Raw genomic sequence first — 18,164 nt, forward strand, 5'->3', positions numbered from 1 at the left:
ATTGGCACATATTTTGTCCCCTCCTGTAGGTTGTCTTTTCATTTTGTTTATAGTTTCCTTTGTTGTGCAACAGTTTTCAAGTTCAGTTAGGTCCTGTTTGTTTATTTTTGCTTTTATTTCCATTACTCGAGGAGACAGATCCAAAAAATTGCTGCAAAAAACACACCTCACATTTTAAGTCCAAGGTCAGCATGTATCCTAATACAGGAGAGGAAAGACCTTTTTATGAGTAGCTGCATTTGACAGAATCGGATTTATCCATGAGAATAATATTTTATTTGTACTTTATAATTGACTATATCCTTTAAATCGTTAGTGAAATTTGGTGTTGGGTAAGATCCCAGAATCACATAAGATTCATGTGAATCTAATTTGACAATAAACCCTTGTGTTGTAATGCATTTGGTTTGCTAATAGGTTATTTAAGATTTTTGCATCTATATAAAATCTATGTATAAGAGAAATTGGCCTATACTTTTGCTTTCTTGTAATGTACTTGTTGAGTTTGGGTATCAATGTTTTGTTGGCTTCATAAGACAAGTTAGAGAGCATTCCCTCTTTTTTATTCTCTAGAAGAGTTTGTTAAAGTGGAAATATTACTTCCTTAAATATTTGGAAGATTAACTATTGAAGGCAGTAAGGCCTGGAATTATTTCGTGAGAAGGTTTAATTATGGATTCAATTGCTTTCATAGATACAGAGATTATGAAAGGGCGGGAACCAAGAACTCTCTAGAGGGAAACAAATGTAGAAAATCTACACTTGAAGGGGAAGAAGTGAAAGTTGTGTCTTCTTGGTCTCAATGTTCTTTCTCTATAAAGTAAATAGTGTTCTGGCTAGCAGATTTTTTTCATCTGTTCAACAAATATTTATTGGATGTTTACTATGTATCAGACATATTCTGCAAGGCAGTGAAGATATAATTATAAACAAATATTGTCCTTGACCTCATGAAGCTTACAGTCTGTTGGGGAAAACATGCACTGGAAGGGTAATTACAAAATATTATTTACTTCTGACTGTATTGAGTCATATAAAAAAAGTAGTGAATATTTATAAAGGCCATTGTTGAAACTGAGTAAGACATGCCAAGCAATATTGAGGGCCCAGCTGAGGTGGAGATGATAAATTATTAGTAAAGCCATCAGACCACACAGCTGTGTAATTTTTTTCCAGCCATGATACACAGCAAAGACTTGGGAACAAAGAGGGTAAGTTATTGGATCCATCTAATATTGGGCATTTGCAGGATGGTTAAATTAAAAGGATGAGGAAACAAGGACCCTGACACTATAGGGACACACACGTTTCCTAAGGATGGTTCTCATCCAAGATTAGTGCTTGGAAGTTAGGAGATTCTTTTTGTTTCCCCAGATCCTGATTCTGCTGGTGATTCTGACATGCTCGTTCTTTTTCTGGATTTTATTCACTTATTGGAAAGACAGGTGGCTCACCGTTGGGCTGTCACTGCAGGTAAGCACCGTCCATCCTTAGCTGTAGCCCTGTCTATTCAGATGTGTTCAGCTTGACTTTTGGCTTTCCCCCAGGTCTTTGCTCCCTACATACACCTGAGCAGCATATCTGTGATGGTTATGCTTTCCTGGCCTGTGGCCTTCTACTTGATCTATTTGGAAGGAGAAGGTATGTCCTGTGGGTGAAACCTTGCCTGATTCTTTCAGCTCTGGCTTTAACTTCCATACTCTACTCAGTAAAACAAGCTTGGTAGATAGCCAGCACTATACCTCTTTGAAATTCATTTAGCTCGTTACTCAAGCAAGATCCTTGTGGTCAAACTCACAACCCTACATGGCCTGTCATAGCATTTCCCTGGCCAAATAGTCCTTCTTCTAAAGAGGGATTCTCCTTCTAGAAAAATAAGAATTTTCTCTCTGTTGTTACACATTGACTGTCTGGGAATGGATTGGAGTAACTGGCGGGAGGGTAGAGGCAATTTTAATTTTATTTGACCAGTGATGGTACAAGTCACAGTTCTTTTAGTTTGTATTAAAATATTACTATTTTAAACTCAAGAACCAGGTGCAGATATCCCTGGATACATCTTAGTACTTCAAAGCAGGCCCTGGTTAGTCCCTGTCACGCCGGGGGACTTCCACCAGCAGCAGAAATGTCTACCTCTGCCACTCGTTTCCTCTTCATTCTTTGCCCTAATATCATGGAAACAAACAAGAATCAGAGCTATACATGAAACTGTTTTGAGAGTGGAGTTATCTCTCAGCACCTTATTGAGAAACCAGTAGGACATTTTTCTATGTCTCTTTTTTACTACTGGTTAAACAAGGAGTGCTTGCTTCCTGACTTGTGCGAGGATGCAGGCAAGAGAAAGACTTGGTTGGCAGTATTGCCATTGTGTGTTTGTACACGTGTGTGTGTGTGTGTAGGTGGAGGGTGAATTTTAGGAAATGTTCCTGGGGGCAGGATCTTAAAGCGGACAATAATGCACTGTTTTCTTTTTCATTTCCTAAATTTTAAGGTAGAATCAGAAGATACCAGATGACGTGTTATGAGAGAAAAAGAAACAAGAGGTGTAATGTGCTTATAAAGTTGAGAGGTTAGAGCTGGAGATCTAGATTTGAAAGTGATATAGGTAGTAATTTAAAATGTACAAATGGGTAACATCTTCAGAGGTCTAAAATAGTAAGTGTTGGGCAATGGCAAGTGATAACAGGTTTTGTGGTCAGGCTGTGTGTGTGTGTGTGTGTGCATGTGTGTGTGTGTGGGGGAGAGAGAGAGAGAGAGAGAGAGAGAGAGAGAAATACTCAATATTTATTGAGTACCTGTGATGTCAACTATTATATCAACTCTATGAGATAGATGTTAGTAGCAGGATAGCTCCATTTTTCAGAATGGAGAGGTTAAGCAACGTGTCTGAGTCACACAATTAGAAAGTGGTAGAGTCTGGCTTTGAAGTCAGATTTCTGTCAACTAGTATCCCTTCTGCTATACCTCACTGCCTTCAATATAGCAGCATTTTAGGCTGATCTTTAAAGGGCTTCAGGGCTTTCTCAGAGGCAACTAAACTACTCCTTCTGAGAAGGTATTCCTTAACATTTCCTCTCTTTCCTTTGCTTCCCACTTTTTGTACAATTCATTCCCTTGTAAATTTGCATTTGTAATAATATTGACTTAATAATAATGCTTATATTTGGATACTCTTTTGCTTTCAAATCATTGAGAGAACATAAGGATGTGACAGAAATATAGAGTAAATCAGTGAGTCCACAGAGTCAGTGAACCCATGGACTGGGTATTTATTGACTGTTGCTTTGGGATAGTTAGTTGCTTGGGATGGTTCTCCATTCCTGTTTGCCTTTTTTTTTCTTACTTCCCCTTCCCTCCAACTTTTTCAGCTCTACAAGTGGCTATTGGAGTGCCCTTTTTTCTCATCCTCTTGTGTCTCTATTTGCTTCCATTGGGGATTTATTCTCCCTGTATTCAGGAGAAGGATAAATTGGGACCTAAGCCGAACTTCTTTGGACATAGAGGTGCACCCATGGTAGGTCTGAGCATGATGGATGTGGGTGAGTACAGATATGCGTGGATTTGTGGATGAGACAAGGGCACATCAGATCCTAGGAACTCCTGGAGAAGTAAAGGGGTTGGCTTGAGATGACAAGAATAAGGAATTAATTGTAGAGGTTGGGCTCGAACCCAGGTCACCTAATTCTCAGTCCATTTCTCTTTATTGTGCCCAGTGACATTGCGTCAGATGAGCAGAGTCCCCGAATCAGATTGGGTAGAGCAAAATGTAGGCAGCTTCTTTGAAAAAAGAGCCAAGGGAGCCAAACTCTGTTTCCTGAAGTCCTTTTGTTACTGGGCCCCTTCCCTACCCTAAAAGGGATGTTGGCAGAAAAGACTCTGAGATTAAGGGCCCGGTGTCCTTTTCTTCCACAGCTGGGGCCTGAGAATACCATGATGGCCTTTGAGAAAGCTGTTGAACATGGGGCCTTTGGGCTGGAAAGTGATGTACAAATGAGGTAGGAAAGGAGGGGCCAGGGTGGGAGGAGAAAAGACCAATGCCATGGAAGACTCCAACCTGGCCCAAGTTGTAGAGAGGGCAAGCCCTGGGGAGTTTCTCCCGTGTTCAGATGGCACATCTGCACATAACATACATACACGAACTACTTCTCCTTTACAAACCGTATATTTGCACCCCTACATTCTCAATCACAGGCTCATAAATCATACACATGCTGTGTAGTCTCTACACTTAATTCAAATTTGTCCCCCCTGCCAACATGCATACAACTTATCCCCACGCCCTACGTTAGCAATCTATTTAACTAACATTCCCTGGGAACCTACTATATTCCTACTATATCCTTCTTCTGAGTGCTGGGGAGAGGCAGATGGGTCAGACAGAGTCCTGCCTAAGAGAGCTATTCCCAGACAGTGAAGGAGGCATGGCATGTTTACAAATAACCTTACTCCATTTATAAGTTTAACATTTTAAATACCGTTTCTCAGGGCCTTTGAATAATATTTAATGCATTTAGTTAAATACTTTAGATATTTTAAACTGAAATTATGCATTTAATGTGTTTTCTTTTTTAGGTACTGCAGTTGTTTAAATCTTTTCAGAATACTTGGGTAATTCTTATAAATCTAACACATTAAATGTATAACTGTGTAAACCTTAAATGCTTCGATGTATTTCAAGTCCTTTTATAAATGAGATTTGAACTTAAAATCACAAATCTAGATCAGTTACTCAATTCCATATTTTAAATTGGATTTACAAAGGTAACCTTGCCAAGTTATCTTTATTATTTTATTTATTTATTTATTTATTTTAAAGGATTTTTTTTTTTAATTTTTTTATAGCTACTTTATTTATTTATTTATTTATTTTTGGCTGTGTTGGGTCTTCGGTTCGTGCGAGGGCTTTCTCTAGCCACTCTTCATCGCGGTGCGGGGACCGCTCTTCATCGCGGTGCGCGGGCCTTTCACCATCGCGGCCCCCCCCCCCGTTGCGGGGCACAGGCTCCAGACGCGCAGGCTCAGCAGCTGTGGCTCACGGGCCCAGCCGCTCCGCGGCATGTGGGATCTTCCCAGACCAGGGCTCGAACCCGTGTCCCCTGCATTAGCAGGCAGACTCTCAACCACTGCGCCACCAGGGAAGCCCCTATTTATTTTAAATGTTAAGAGTTTATTTGAACAAAAATTGATTCGAATCAGGCAGAACCAAATCAGAAGTTATTAGGAACACTCCTCAGCTAAGAACCAGGGGAGAGACTTACAGAGAGAAGGTACAGAAACCAAGAAACGACATTATTTGATTGACTGTAGCTTAAACTCTAGGTAACTGTCTGTGATTGGATGCCCTTAGGTTTTGGTTTTTTGTAACCTTGAGGCTCAGATTTTGGTTTGCTTACGTAGGCTGCCCGGCATTCGAGTCCCCGCAGTCCAATGGTCTCCTTGTCTAATTAATTTAACAAAAGTTATCTATAATAAGGTGACAGAGAGAAACCAGATCCTGCAAATTGGTGGAGCAAAACATGCTTAATTAGGAAGGAATTTCCCTGGGATGACTGGTCTATACTTTGAGAGGTAATATCAGATTTTTATTTTTTTAAATTTTTTCAATTAAAAAAAATTTTTTTTAAACCTTTTTGAAAAATTTTTTTTTTTATTCATTTATTTTTGGCTGCGTTGGGTCTTTGTTGCCGCGTGAGGGCTTCCTTCAGTTGCGACAAGCGGGGGCCACTCCTCATTGCGGTGCACGGGCCTCTCATTGCAGTGGCTTCTCTCATTGCAGAGCATGGGCTCTAGGCGTGCGGGCCCCAGCAGTTGTGGCACACAGACTCACACGGACTCAGTAGTTGTGGCATGCAAGCTCAGTAGTTGTGGCGCACAGGCTTAGTTGCTCTGCGGCATGTAGGATCTTCCCAGACCAGGGCTTGAACCCGTGTCCCCTGCATTGGCAGGCGAATTCTTCACCACTGGGCCACCAGGGAAGTCCCAGATCACCTCATTTTTAAAGGAGGAAAAGCAGAGTCATGAATTCTCCTGCTGGCTGCTGTTAACACCCCGTCCATTGAATAGCTACTTTGGGACATCACTGTTTTAGCTTCATGCCCAAGAGGCAGGAACCACATTGGAGTCTCACTCGTGAACCTTGATGAGGATCCAAGAATATCAGTGGTTTTTTTTTTTTTTAATTTTTGAATTTTATTTTATTTATTTTTTTATACAGCAGGTTCTTATTAGTCACCAATTTTATACACATCAGTGTATACATGTCAATCCCAATCGCCCAGTTCATCACACCACCAACCCATCCCCCCGCCGCTTTCCCCCCTTGGTGTCCATACGTTTGTTCTCTACATCTGTGTCTCAATTTCTGCTCTGCAAACCGCTTCATCTGTACCATTTTTCTAGGTTCCACATATATGCGTTAATATACGATATTTGTTTTTCTCTTTCTGACTTACTTCACTCTGTATGACAGTCTCTAGATCCATCCACGTCTCAACAAATGACCCAATATCGTTCCTTTTTATGGCTGAGTAATATTCCATTGTATATATGTACCACATCTTCTTTATCCATTCATCTGTTGATGGGCATTTAGGTTGCTTCTGTGACCTGGCTGTTGTAAACAGTGCTGCAGTGAACATTGGGGTGCATGTGTCTTTTTGAATTATGGTTTTCTCTGGGTATATGCCCAGTAGTGGGATTGCTGGGTCATATGGTAGTTCTATTTTTAGTTTTTTAAGGAACCTCCATACTGTTCTCCATAGTGGTTGTATCAATTTACATTCCCACCAACAGTGCAAGAGGGTTCCCTTTTCTCCACACCCTCTCCAGCATTTGTTGTTTGTAGAATTTCTGATGATGCCCATTCTAACTGGTGTGAGGTGATACCTCATTGTAGTTTTCATTTGCATTTCTCGAATAATTAGTGATGTTGAGCAGCTTTTCATGTGCTTCTTGGCCATCTGTATGTCTTCTTTGGAGAAATGTCTGCTTAGGTCTTCTGCCCATTTTTGGATTGGGTTTGTTTTTTTAATATTGAGCTGCATGATCTGTTTATATATTTTGGAGATTAATCCTTTGTCCGTTGATTCGTTTGCAAATATTTTCTCCCATTCTGAGGGTTGTCTTTTCGTCTTGTTTATGGTTTCCTTTGCTGTGCAACAGCTTTGAAGTTTCATTAGGTCCCATTTGTTTATTTTTGTTTTTATTTCCATTACTCTAGGAGGTGGATCAAAAAAGATCTTGCTGTGATTTATGTCAAAGAGTGTTCTTCCTATGTTTTCCTCTAAGAGTTTTATAGTGTCCGGTGTTACATTTAGGTCTCTAATCCATTTTGAGTTTATTTTTGTGTATGGTGTTAGGGAGTATTCTAATTTCATTCTTTTACATGTAGCTGTTCAGTTTTCCCAGCATCACTTATTGAAGAAACTGTCTTTTCTCCATTGTATATCCTTGCCTCCTTTCTCATAGATTAGTTGACCATAGGTGCGTGGGTTTATCTCTGGGCTTTCTATCTTGTTCCATTGATCTGTATTTCTGTTTTTGTGCCAGTACCATATTGTCTTGATTACTGTAGCTTTGTAGGATAGTCTGAAGTCAGGGAGTTTGATTCCTCCAACTCCGTTTTTTTCCCTCAAGACTGCTTTGGCTATTCGGGGTCTTTTGTGTCTCCATACAAATTTTAAGATTTTTTTGTTCTAGTTCCATAAAAAATGCCATTGGTAATTTGATAGGGATTGCCTTGAATCTGTACATTGCTTTGGGTAGTATAGTCATTTTCACAATATTGATTTTTCCAATCCAAGAACATGGTATATCTCTCCATCTGTTTGTATTTCTTTAATTTCTTTCATCAGTGTCTTATAGTTTTCTACATACAGGTCTTTTGTCTCCCTAGGTAGGTTTATTCCTAGGTATTTTATTCTTTTTGTTGCAGTGGTAAATGGGAGTGTTTCCTTAATTTCTCTTTCAGATTTTTCATCGCTAGTGTATAGGAATGCAAGAGATTTCTGTGCATTAATTTTGTATCCTGCAGCTTTACCAAATTCATTGATTATCTCTAGTAGTTTTCTGGTGGCATCTTTAGGATTCTCTATGTATAGTATGTCATCTGCAAACAGTGACAGTTATACGTCTTCTTTTACAATTTGTATTCCTTTTATTTCTTTTTCTTCTCTAATTGCCATGGCTAGGACTTCCAAAACTATGTTGAATAATAGTGGTGAGAGTGGACATCCTTGTCTTGTTCCTGATCTTAGAGGAAATGCTTTCAGTTTTTCACCATTGAGAATGATGTTTGCTGTGGGTTTGTCGTATATGGCCTTTATTATGTTCAGGTAGGTTCCCTCTTTGCCCACTTTCTGGAGAGTTTTTATCGTAAACTGGTGTTGAATTTTGTCAAAAGCCTTTTCTGCATCTATTGAGATGATCATATGGTTTTTATTCTTCAGTTTGTTAATATGGTATATCACATTGTTTGATTTGCATATATTGAAGAATCCTTGCATCCCTGGGGTAAATCCCACTTGATCATGGTGTGTGATCCTTGTAATGTGTTGTTGGATTCTGTTTGCTAGTATTTTGTTGAGGATTTTTGCATCTATGTTCATTGGTGATATTGGTCTGTAATTTTCTTTTTTTGAAGTATTGTTGTTTGGTTTTGGTATCAGGGTGATGGTGGCCTCGTAGAATGAGTTTGGGAGTGTTTCTTCCTCCGCAGTTTTTTGGAAGAGTTTGAGAAGGATGGGTGTTAGCTCTTCTCTAAATGTTTGATAGAATTCACCTGTGAAGCCATCTGGTCCTGGATTTTTGTTTGTTGGAAGATTTTTAATCACAGTTTCAATTTCATTACTTGTGATTGGTCTGTTCATATTTTCTATTTCTTCCTGATTCAGTCTTGGAAAGTTATACCTTTCTAAGAATTTGTCCATTTCTTCCAGGTTGTCCGTTTTATTGGCATAGAGTTGCTTGTAGCAGTCTCTTCGGATGCTTTGTATTTCTGCGGTGTCTGTTGTAACTTCTCCTTTTTCATTCCTAATTTTATTGATTTGAGTCCTCTCCCTCTTTTTCTTGACGAGTCTGGCTAATGGTTTATCGATTTGTTTATCTTCTCAAAGAACCAGCTTTTAGTTTTATTGATCTTTGCTATTGTTTTCTTTGTTTCTATTTCATTTATTTCTGCTCTGATCTTTATGATTTCTTTCCTTCTGCTAACTTTGGGTTTTGTTTGTTCTTCTTTCTCTAGTTCCTTTAGGTGTAAGGTTAGATTGTTTATTTGAGATTTTTCTTGTTTCTTGAGGTAGGCTTTTATAGCTGTAAACTTCCCTCTTAGAACTGCTTTCATTGCATCCCATAGGTTTTGGATCGTCGTGTTTTCATTGTCATTTGTCTCTAGGTATTTTTTGATTTCCTCTTTGATTTCTTCAGTGATCTCTTGGTTATTTAGTAACATATTGTTTAGCCTCCATGTGTTTGTGTTTTTTACGTTTTTTTCCCTGTAATTCATTTCTAATCTCATAGCGTTGTGGTCAGAAAAGATGCATGATATGATTTCAATTTTCTTAAATTTACTGAGGCTTGATTTTTGACTCAAGACATGATCTATCCTGGAGAATATTCCATGGGCACTTGAGAAGAAAGTGCTATCTGCTGTTTTTGGATGGAATGTCCTATAAATATCAATTAAATCTGTCTGATCTATTGTGTCATTTAAAGCTTCTGTTTCCTTATTTATTTTTATTTTGGATGATCTGTCCATTGGTGTAAGTGAGGTTTTAAAGTCCCCCACTATTATTGTGTTACTGTCGATTTCCTCTTTTATAGATGTTAGCAGTTGCCGTATGTATAGAGGTCCTCCTATGTTGGGTGCATATATATTTATAATTGTTATATCTTCTTCTTGGATTGATCCCTTGATCATTATGTAGTGTCCTTCCTTGTCTCTTGTAACATTCTTTATTTTAAAGTCTATTTTATCTGATATGAGTATAGCTACTCCAGCTTTCTTTTGATTTCCATTTGCATGGAATATCTTTTTCCATCCCTCACGTTCAGTCTGTATGTGTCCCTAGGTCTGAAGTGGGTCTCTTGTAGACAGCATATATATGGGTCTTGTTTTTGTATCCATTCAGCAAGTCTGTGTCTTTTGGTTGGAGCATTTAATCCATTCATGTTTAAGGTAATTATTGATATGTATGTTCCTTTGACCATTTTCTTAATTGTTTTGGGTTTGTTTTTGTAGGTCCTTTTCTTCTCTTGTGTTTCCCACTTAGAGAAGTTCCTTTAGCATTTGTTGGAGAGCTGGTTTGGTGGTGCTGAATTCTCTTAGCTTTTGCTTGTCTGTAAAGCTTTTGATTTCTCCATCAAATCTGAATGAGATCCTTGCCGGGTAGAGTAATCCTGGGTGTAGGTTCTTCCCTTTCATCACTTTAAGTATATCATGCCACTCCCTTCTGGCTTGTAGAGTTTCTGCTGAGAAATCAGCTGTTAACCTTATGGGAGTTCCCTTGTATGTTATTTGTCGTTTTTCCCTTGCTTCTTTCAATAATTTTTCTTTGTCTTTAATTTTTGCCAGTTTGATTACTATGTGTCTCGGCGTGTTTCTCCTTGGGTTTATCCTGTATGGGACTCTCTGCACTTCCTGGACTTGGGTGGCTATTTCTTTCCCATGTTAGGGAAGTTTTCGACTCTGATCTCTTCATATATTTTCTCTGGTCCTTTCTCTCTCTTCTCCTTCTGGGACCCCTATAATGCGAATGTTGTTGCGTTTAATGTTGTCCCAGAGGTCTCTTAGGCTGTCTTCATTTCTTTTCATCCTTTTTTCTTTATTCTGTTCCACAGCAGTGAATTCCATCATTCTGTCTTCCAGGTCACTTATCTGTTCTTCTGCCTCAGTTATTCTGCTATTGATTCCTTCTAGTGTATTTTTCATTTCAGTTATTGTATTGTTCATCTCTGTTTATTTGTTCTTTAATTCTTCTAGGTCTTTGTTAAACATTTCTTGCATCTTCTCGATCTTTGCCTCCATTCTTTTTCCGAGGTCCTGGATCATCTTCACTGTCATTATTCTGAATTCTTTTTCTGGAAGGTTGCCTATCTCCATTTAATTGTTTTTCTGGGGTTTTATCTTGTTCTTTCATCTGATACATAGCCCTCTGTCTTTTCATCTTGTCTGTCTTTCTGTGAATGTGGTTTTTTGTTTCACAGGCTACAGGATTGTAGTTCTTCTTGCTTCTGCTGTCTGCCCTCTGGTGGATGAGGCTATCTAAGAGGCTTGTGCAAGTTTCCCGATGGGAGGGACTGGTGGTGGGTAGAGCTGTTTGTTGCTCTGGTGGGCAGAGCTTAGTAAAAATTTACGCTTGACTGGTGATGGGTAGAGCTGGGTTCCCTCCCTGTTGGTTGTTTGGCCTGAGGCAACCCAACACTGGAGCCGACCTGGGCTCTTCTGTGGGGCTAGTGGCAGACTCTGGGACAGCTCACGCCAAGGAGTACTTCCCAGAACTTCTGCTGCCATTTTCACCTCATGGTGAGACAGAGCCACCCCCCACCTCTGCAGGAGACCCTCCAACACTAGCAGGTAGGTCTGTTTCAGTCTCCCCTGGCGTCACTGCTCCTTCCCCTGGGTCCCAATGCGCTCACTACTTTGTGTGTGCCCTCCTAGAGTGGAGTCTCTGTTTCCCCCAGTCCTGTCAAAGTCCTGCAATCAAATCCCACTAACCTTCAAAGTCTGATTCCCTAGGAATTCCTCCTCCCGTTGCCGGACCCCCAGGTTGGGAAGCCTGACATGGGGCTCAGAACCTTCACTCCAGTGGGTGGACTTCTGTGGTATAAGTGTTCTCCAGTTTGTGAGTCACCCACCCAGCAGTTATGGCATTTGATTTTATTGTGATTGTGCCCCTACCATCTCATTGTGGCTTCTCCTTTGTCTTTGGATGTGGGGTATCTTTTTTGGTGAGTTCCAGTGTCTTCCTGTCGATGATTGTTCAGCAGTTAGTTGTGATTCTGGTGTTCTCACAAGAGGGAGTGAGAGCACGTCCTTCTACTGTGCCATCTTGAACCAATCTCCTAAACATACATATATTTAATTCTTTGTCTGTCTACTTTGAAATGTACTTATTTACCAAGAAAACAATTATGTCATTGGGGTTGCTTTGCAAAGTAAATATTTTGGGGTGACCTTTTTTTTTCAATTAAAATTTTTTTTGTAGTAAAATATAAATATTAAATTTACCATCTTTACCATTTTAAAATGTATGGGTCAGTGGTATTATATATGTTTTTAATGTAGTGAAACTTTCAGCCAACTGTATCTGTGATTCTTTTCATCTCGTAAAAGTAAAACTCTATACCCCTTAAACAATGACTCCCCATTCCCTCCTCCCCACCAGCCCCTGGAAATGCCATTCTACTTTTCTGTGTATATGATTTTGGCTGTTCTAGTTACCTCATATAAGTGTATGATTCATAGAGTATTTGGGTTTTTTTGTGACTTGCATATGTCACTTAGCCTATATAGTCTTCAAGGTTTATTCATATTACAGCATATTTCAAAATTTCCATCCTAAAAAGGATGAATAATATTCCACTGTATGCATATATCCACGTTTTGTTTTCATCAGTTAATAGACACTTTTGTTGCTTTTACATTTTAGCTGTAGTTAATAATGCTGTTCTGGACATGGGTGTATAAATATCTCTTTGAGACCCTGCTTTCAGTTCTTTTGGGTATATATCCAGAAGGGGGATTCCTGGGTCATACTATATTTCTCTTTTTAATTTTTTGAGGAACTGTCATACAGTTTTCCACAGTAGTTGTACCATCATATGTTCCCACTAACAGTACAGAAGAGTTCTAATTACTCCACATATTTGCCAACACTTGTTTTCTGTTTTTTTTTGGTGGGAGCCATCCTAATGGCTGTGAGGTGGTATCTCATTATAATTTTGATTTGCATTTCCCTATTGATAAGTGATGTTGAACATCTTTTTTTGTGCTCACTATCCATTCATAATCTTCTTTGGAGAAATGTCTACTCAAGGTGTTTGCCCATTTTTGATGGGCAAATATTTTTTTTCTTTTGTTTTTTGATTCTTAATTTTCTGAACTTCATTTTTTAGAAATTGAAGTATAGTTGAGTTACAATATTGTGTTAGTTTCAGGTGTACAGCAAAGTGATTCAGATCTATTTATCTATATATCTATCCTTTTTCAGATTCTTTTCCAGGGTGTTTTTTTGTTTGTTTGTTTTTCTCTGTTGAGATTTAGGAGCTCCCTATATATTCTGGGTATTAATCTCTTATCAGATACTTAACTTGCAAATATTTTCCCCATTCTGTAGGTTGCCTTTTACTCTATTGATTATGTCTTTTGATGCACAAAATTTTAAATATTCCTGAAGGCCAATTTATTTATTTTTGTTGTTGTTGCCTGCGTCTTTGTTTTCACATCCAAGAAATCATTGCCAAATCCAACGTCATGAAGATTTTCCCCTATGTTTTCTGCTAAGAGATTTATTGTTTTAGTTTTTAAATTTAGGTTTTTGATCCTTTTTGAGTTTTTGTATATCATGTTAGGCAAAGGTACAGTTTTATTCTTTTCATGTGAATATTCAGTGTTCCCAGCACCATTTGTTGAAAAGATTGTTTTTTCTCTGTTGAGTGGTCTTGCCACCCTTGTCAAAAATCACTCGACCATATATACAAGGGTTTATTTCTGGGCTCTCTTTTCTATTCCTTGGTCTATTTGTCTGTGTTTATGCCAGCACCATAGTGTTTTTTTTTTTTCTTTTTTCTTTTTTATTGAGGTAAACTATAGATAACATAAATTTTTCTATTTTAAACATTTTTAAGTGGCATTAAGTACATTCACAATGTTGTGAAATCATCACCACCATCCATTTCCAAAGCTTTTTTATGTTCCCAAACACACACTCTGTCCCATTAAATAATAACACCTCCCCAGCCCCTGGCCCACACCCCTCCCTCCACTCTCTGTCTCTATGAAGTGTTTTGATTACTGTAGCTTTGTAGTAAGCTTTTAATCAGGAAGTGTTAGTCTTCTAGTTTTTTTCTACTTTTTCAAGATTGTTTTGGCTATTCGGGATCCCTTATGATTCCATATGAATTTTAGGATGAGTTTTTCTTTCTTCAAAAAATGTCATTGGAGACCAAGATAATGCAGTAGGATGACCATGAACTAATCTCCTCCCATGGGCACACCAAAATTGCAACTACTTACAGAGCAACTATCCTGAGAGTGACCTGAAGACTAGCAGTAAAGATCTACAACTAGAGATATAGGAAAGGAACCACAATGAGATAGGTAGGAGGGGGTAAAGATTTGGTATAGTTAAGACCCATACCCCCAGGTAGGTGAGCCACAAACGGGAGGATAATTATTATTGCAGAGGTTCTTCCCAAGGAGTGAGGAGTCCAAACCCTACATTGGGCTTCCCAGCTCAGAGGTCTTGCACTGGGGAGATGAGCCCCCCAGAACATTTTACTTTGAAAGTCAGTAGGGCTTACTCTGGGGAGAGCTGGAGAGCTGTGGGGAATAGAGACTCCACACTTAAAGGGCAAACACAAAATCTCACACACTCTTGAGACTCAGGGCAAAAGCAGTAATTTGAAAGGAGCCTGGGTCAGACCCACTTGATGACTTGGAGAACCTGGAGAGGCAGGAGACAATTGAAACTCATTATGGAGACAAAGACACTGGCAGCAGGCATTTTGGGGAGCCCATCTCCTAAAGGATAAGGACATTGGTCCTGGTAAACACCATTTTGAAATCCTCCTTCTAGCTTATTAATTCTGGGACCTGGCCATGCCCACCAGTTGGTTAACATCAATTCTGGGATTCCCCAGACCAGGAAGCTAGCTGGTTGGGGACACAGCCCCACCCACCAGTAGGCCAGGTGCCATAGGGCATCCTGAGGCCCCAGTCACCTTGGGTCCTGGCCCTTCCCACCAGTGGGCCAACACCAGCATTTCAGCCAGCTCTGTCAAGACAAGACCCACTCACTAGCAGAACAGAACCACCCCTGGGTTGACCTGGGTCCTGGCCCCACCCAACAGCAGGACAGTACCAGCCATGGCACACCTTGGATGCCTCAACCTCCTGTATCAGGATTCAGTATCACCTGCCAGTGGGCCATCATCAGTTCCAGATCGCCACAGACCCTACAGCTAGCCATGTCAAAAATTGGCCCTGCCCCCCCAGCAGGCTGACACCAGCCCTGGGACACCCCCAGGCCACAACCTTATCCATCAGTAGGGTGACATTAGTTCTGGGAGCCCTGGCCCTACAGCCAGCCACTCCAGGACCCGGCCAGTAGTGGGCCAGAGCTAAATGGGGTATTTAGCTAGTTGTCTTGTGACTGGGCCCCACCCACCTGTGGGCCAGCACCAGGGCTGGGCCTCCCTTAGCTAAGCAGGCAGTTTTGCCATGGCATGGTCCCACCCACCAGTGGCCAGCAGTCTGCACAAGGCAAGGCCTGGCACCTAAGCAGACTGGAGGCCAGCCATGCCTACCAGTGTGCCCACAGTAGTCAGCCCACCACAACAGAAGGATGTACACAGCCCATATAGAGGGCACTGTTAAAGCACATAGCTATGGTGACCAGACTAGAATGTGCTGCTGGGCCCTATAGGACATTTCCTACATAAGGCCACTTATCCAAAATCAGAAATGTACCAACTTATGAAATTCATAGAAATAAAAACAGTGAAATTGGCAAAATGAGGCAATAGAGAAATAAGTTCCAGATGAAGGAATAAGATAAAACCCTAGAAGAACTAAATGAAGTGGAGGTAAGCTACCTGATAAGAGTTTAAAGTAATGACCGATAAGATGCTCAAAGAATTCATGAGGAGAAGGGATGAACAAAGGGAGACATTAGGAGTTTTTAACAAAGAGTTAGAAAATATAAAGAAGAAGCAAACAGAGCTGAAGAATATAATAGCTGATATAAAAAATAAAATAGAAGGAGTTAACAGTAGACTAGACAATACAGAGGAACAGATCAGCTAACTGGAAGACAGAGTAGTGGAAACTACTGAAACTGAACAAAAAGAATGAGGACAGTTTAAGAGACAACTCTTAGACAACTCTGAGACAACATCAAGCATGCTAATGTTCACATTTAGGGGTTCCAGAGAGAGAAAAAGGGGGGCAGAGAACATATTTGAAGACATAATAGCTGAAAACTTCCCTAATCTTGGAAAGGAAACAGACATCCAAGTCCAAGAAGGACAGAGTACCAAACAGATCAACCCACAGAGGTTCACACTAAGACAAATTGTAATTGAAATGGCAAAAATTAAAGATAGAAACCTTAAAAGCAGCAAGGGAAAAGCAACAAGTTATGTACAAAGGAATTTCTGTAAGACTCTGAGCTGAGTTTTCAGCAGAAACTATGCAGGCCATTAGGGAGTGGTACAATATATTTAAAATGATGAATGAGAAAAATCTATAACCAGGAATACTCTACCTAGCAAGGCTTCCATTCAGATTTGAAGGAGAGATCAAAAGTTTTACAGACAAGCAAAGGTAAAAGAATTCAGCACCGTGAAACCAGCTTTACAAGAAATGTTAAAGGGACTTCTCTAAGTAGAAAAAGCCACAACTAGAAATATGAAAATTTTGAAAGGAAAAACCTCATTGGTAAAGGCAAATATACAGTAAAGGTAGAAGATATTCACTTGTAAAGCTAGTAGGAAGGTTACAAGGCAAAAGTAATAAAATCATCTATATCCACTATAACTAGTTAAGGGATACACAAAACAAAAAGATGTAAAATATATTAAGAGCAGGCATCTTGTCGCTGTGTCATGCACGTGAGCCCCATAGGGCTGGGGAGGCACCAGTTGCTGCACGGAGAGGAGGCTGAGGCTGCAGCTTGGGGGAGGCCCTAGCTCCTCTCTACCTGTGTCTGGCAGAGCCAGTGTGAGATGAAGAGACAGTCCTTCCCAGCCACTGGGATAACCAAGAGTTTTGCCAGACCTTTGAGCACATACCAAGATAGTGGGGAGCCAGATGAAAAGCACAGACTGTGGTGCTGAAACAGATTAATAAGGAACTTAGTGACTTGGCCCATGACCCTCCAGCACAGTGTTTTGCAGGTCCAGTTGAGGATGATATGTTTCACTGGTGAGCCACAATTATGGGACCTAATGACAGCTCATATCAAGGTGGTGTACAATTCATTTTCCTACAAACTACCCCTTCAAACCACCTAAGATTGGATTTACAACAAGAATTTATCATCCAAATATTAACAATAATGGCAGCATTTGTCTTGATATTCTAAAATCACAGTGGTCTCGTGCTTTAACTATTTCTAGAGTGTGTATATATACATATATGCAGCAGCATCACATTCCATCAAAAAGCAGCAGCATACACATTCTTTTCAAGTGCACATGGAACATTCTGCAGGACAGATCACATGCTAGGCCACAAAACAAGTCTCAGTAAATTTGAGAAGACTGAATCATATTAAGCATCACAATGCTATAAGACTAGAAATCAATTAGAAGAAAAAAAAACTGGAAAAAACACAAACATGTGGAGGCTAAAGAATATGCTACTAAACAACCAATGGGTCACTGAAGAAATCAAAGAGGAAATAAAAAAAATACCTGGAGGCAAAATGAAAACACAATGATCCAAAAACTATGGGATGCAGCAAAAGCAATTTTAAGATGGAAGTTTGTAGCAATACAAGCCAAGCTCAGGAAACAAGAAAAAAGTAAACAACATAACCTTACACCTAAAAGAATTAGAAAAAGAAGATCAAACAAGACCCAAAGTTAGTAGAAGGAAAGAAATCATAAAGATGAGAGCAGAAATAAATAAAATAGAGACTAAAAAACAACAGAAAAGGTCAGTGAAACTATGACCTACTTCTTTGAAAAGAGAAACAAAATTGATAAGTCTTTAGCCAAACTCTTCAAAAAAAAAAAAAAAAAGGCCCAAATAAATACAGTCAGAAATGAATAAGGAGAAGTTACAACAAATAGCACAGAAACATGAAGGATCATAAGAGATTACTATGGACAATTACACACTAATAAAATGAACAACCTAGAAGAAATAGATACATTTCCTAGAAATATACAAGCTCCCAAGACTGAACCAGAAAGAAATAGAAAATAGGAACAGACCAATT

At 39.6% G+C, this 18,164-nt stretch overlaps 1 protein-coding gene across 17 annotated transcripts in view; it reads left to right on the forward strand.

Annotated features, from left to right (window-relative positions):
* GDPD4 (glycerophosphodiester phosphodiesterase domain containing 4) overlaps positions 1-18,164 on the forward strand; it is a 283,424-nt gene that overhangs the window by 36,132 nt on the left and 229,128 nt on the right. For 15 of the 17 annotated variants that reach the window (XM_082410330.1, XM_082410323.1, XM_082410329.1 and 12 more), the window contains 4 exons: positions 1,375-1,473; positions 1,548-1,641; positions 3,369-3,514; positions 3,913-3,995. In XM_082410330.1, the coding sequence (XP_082266456.1) occupies positions 1,375-1,473; positions 1,548-1,641; positions 3,369-3,514; positions 3,913-3,995 (422 nt within the window). The remainder of the gene's footprint in view (positions 1-1,374; positions 1,474-1,547; positions 1,642-3,368; positions 3,515-3,912; positions 3,996-18,164) is intronic. The other 2 variants (XM_082410316.1, XM_082410320.1) reach the window with 2 other exon arrangements.

This window comes from Balaenoptera physalus (genome assembly GCF_965194825.1).
Source record: "Balaenoptera physalus genome assembly, chromosome: 10".
Lineage (NCBI taxonomy): Eukaryota > Metazoa > Chordata > Mammalia > Artiodactyla > Balaenopteridae > Balaenoptera > Balaenoptera physalus.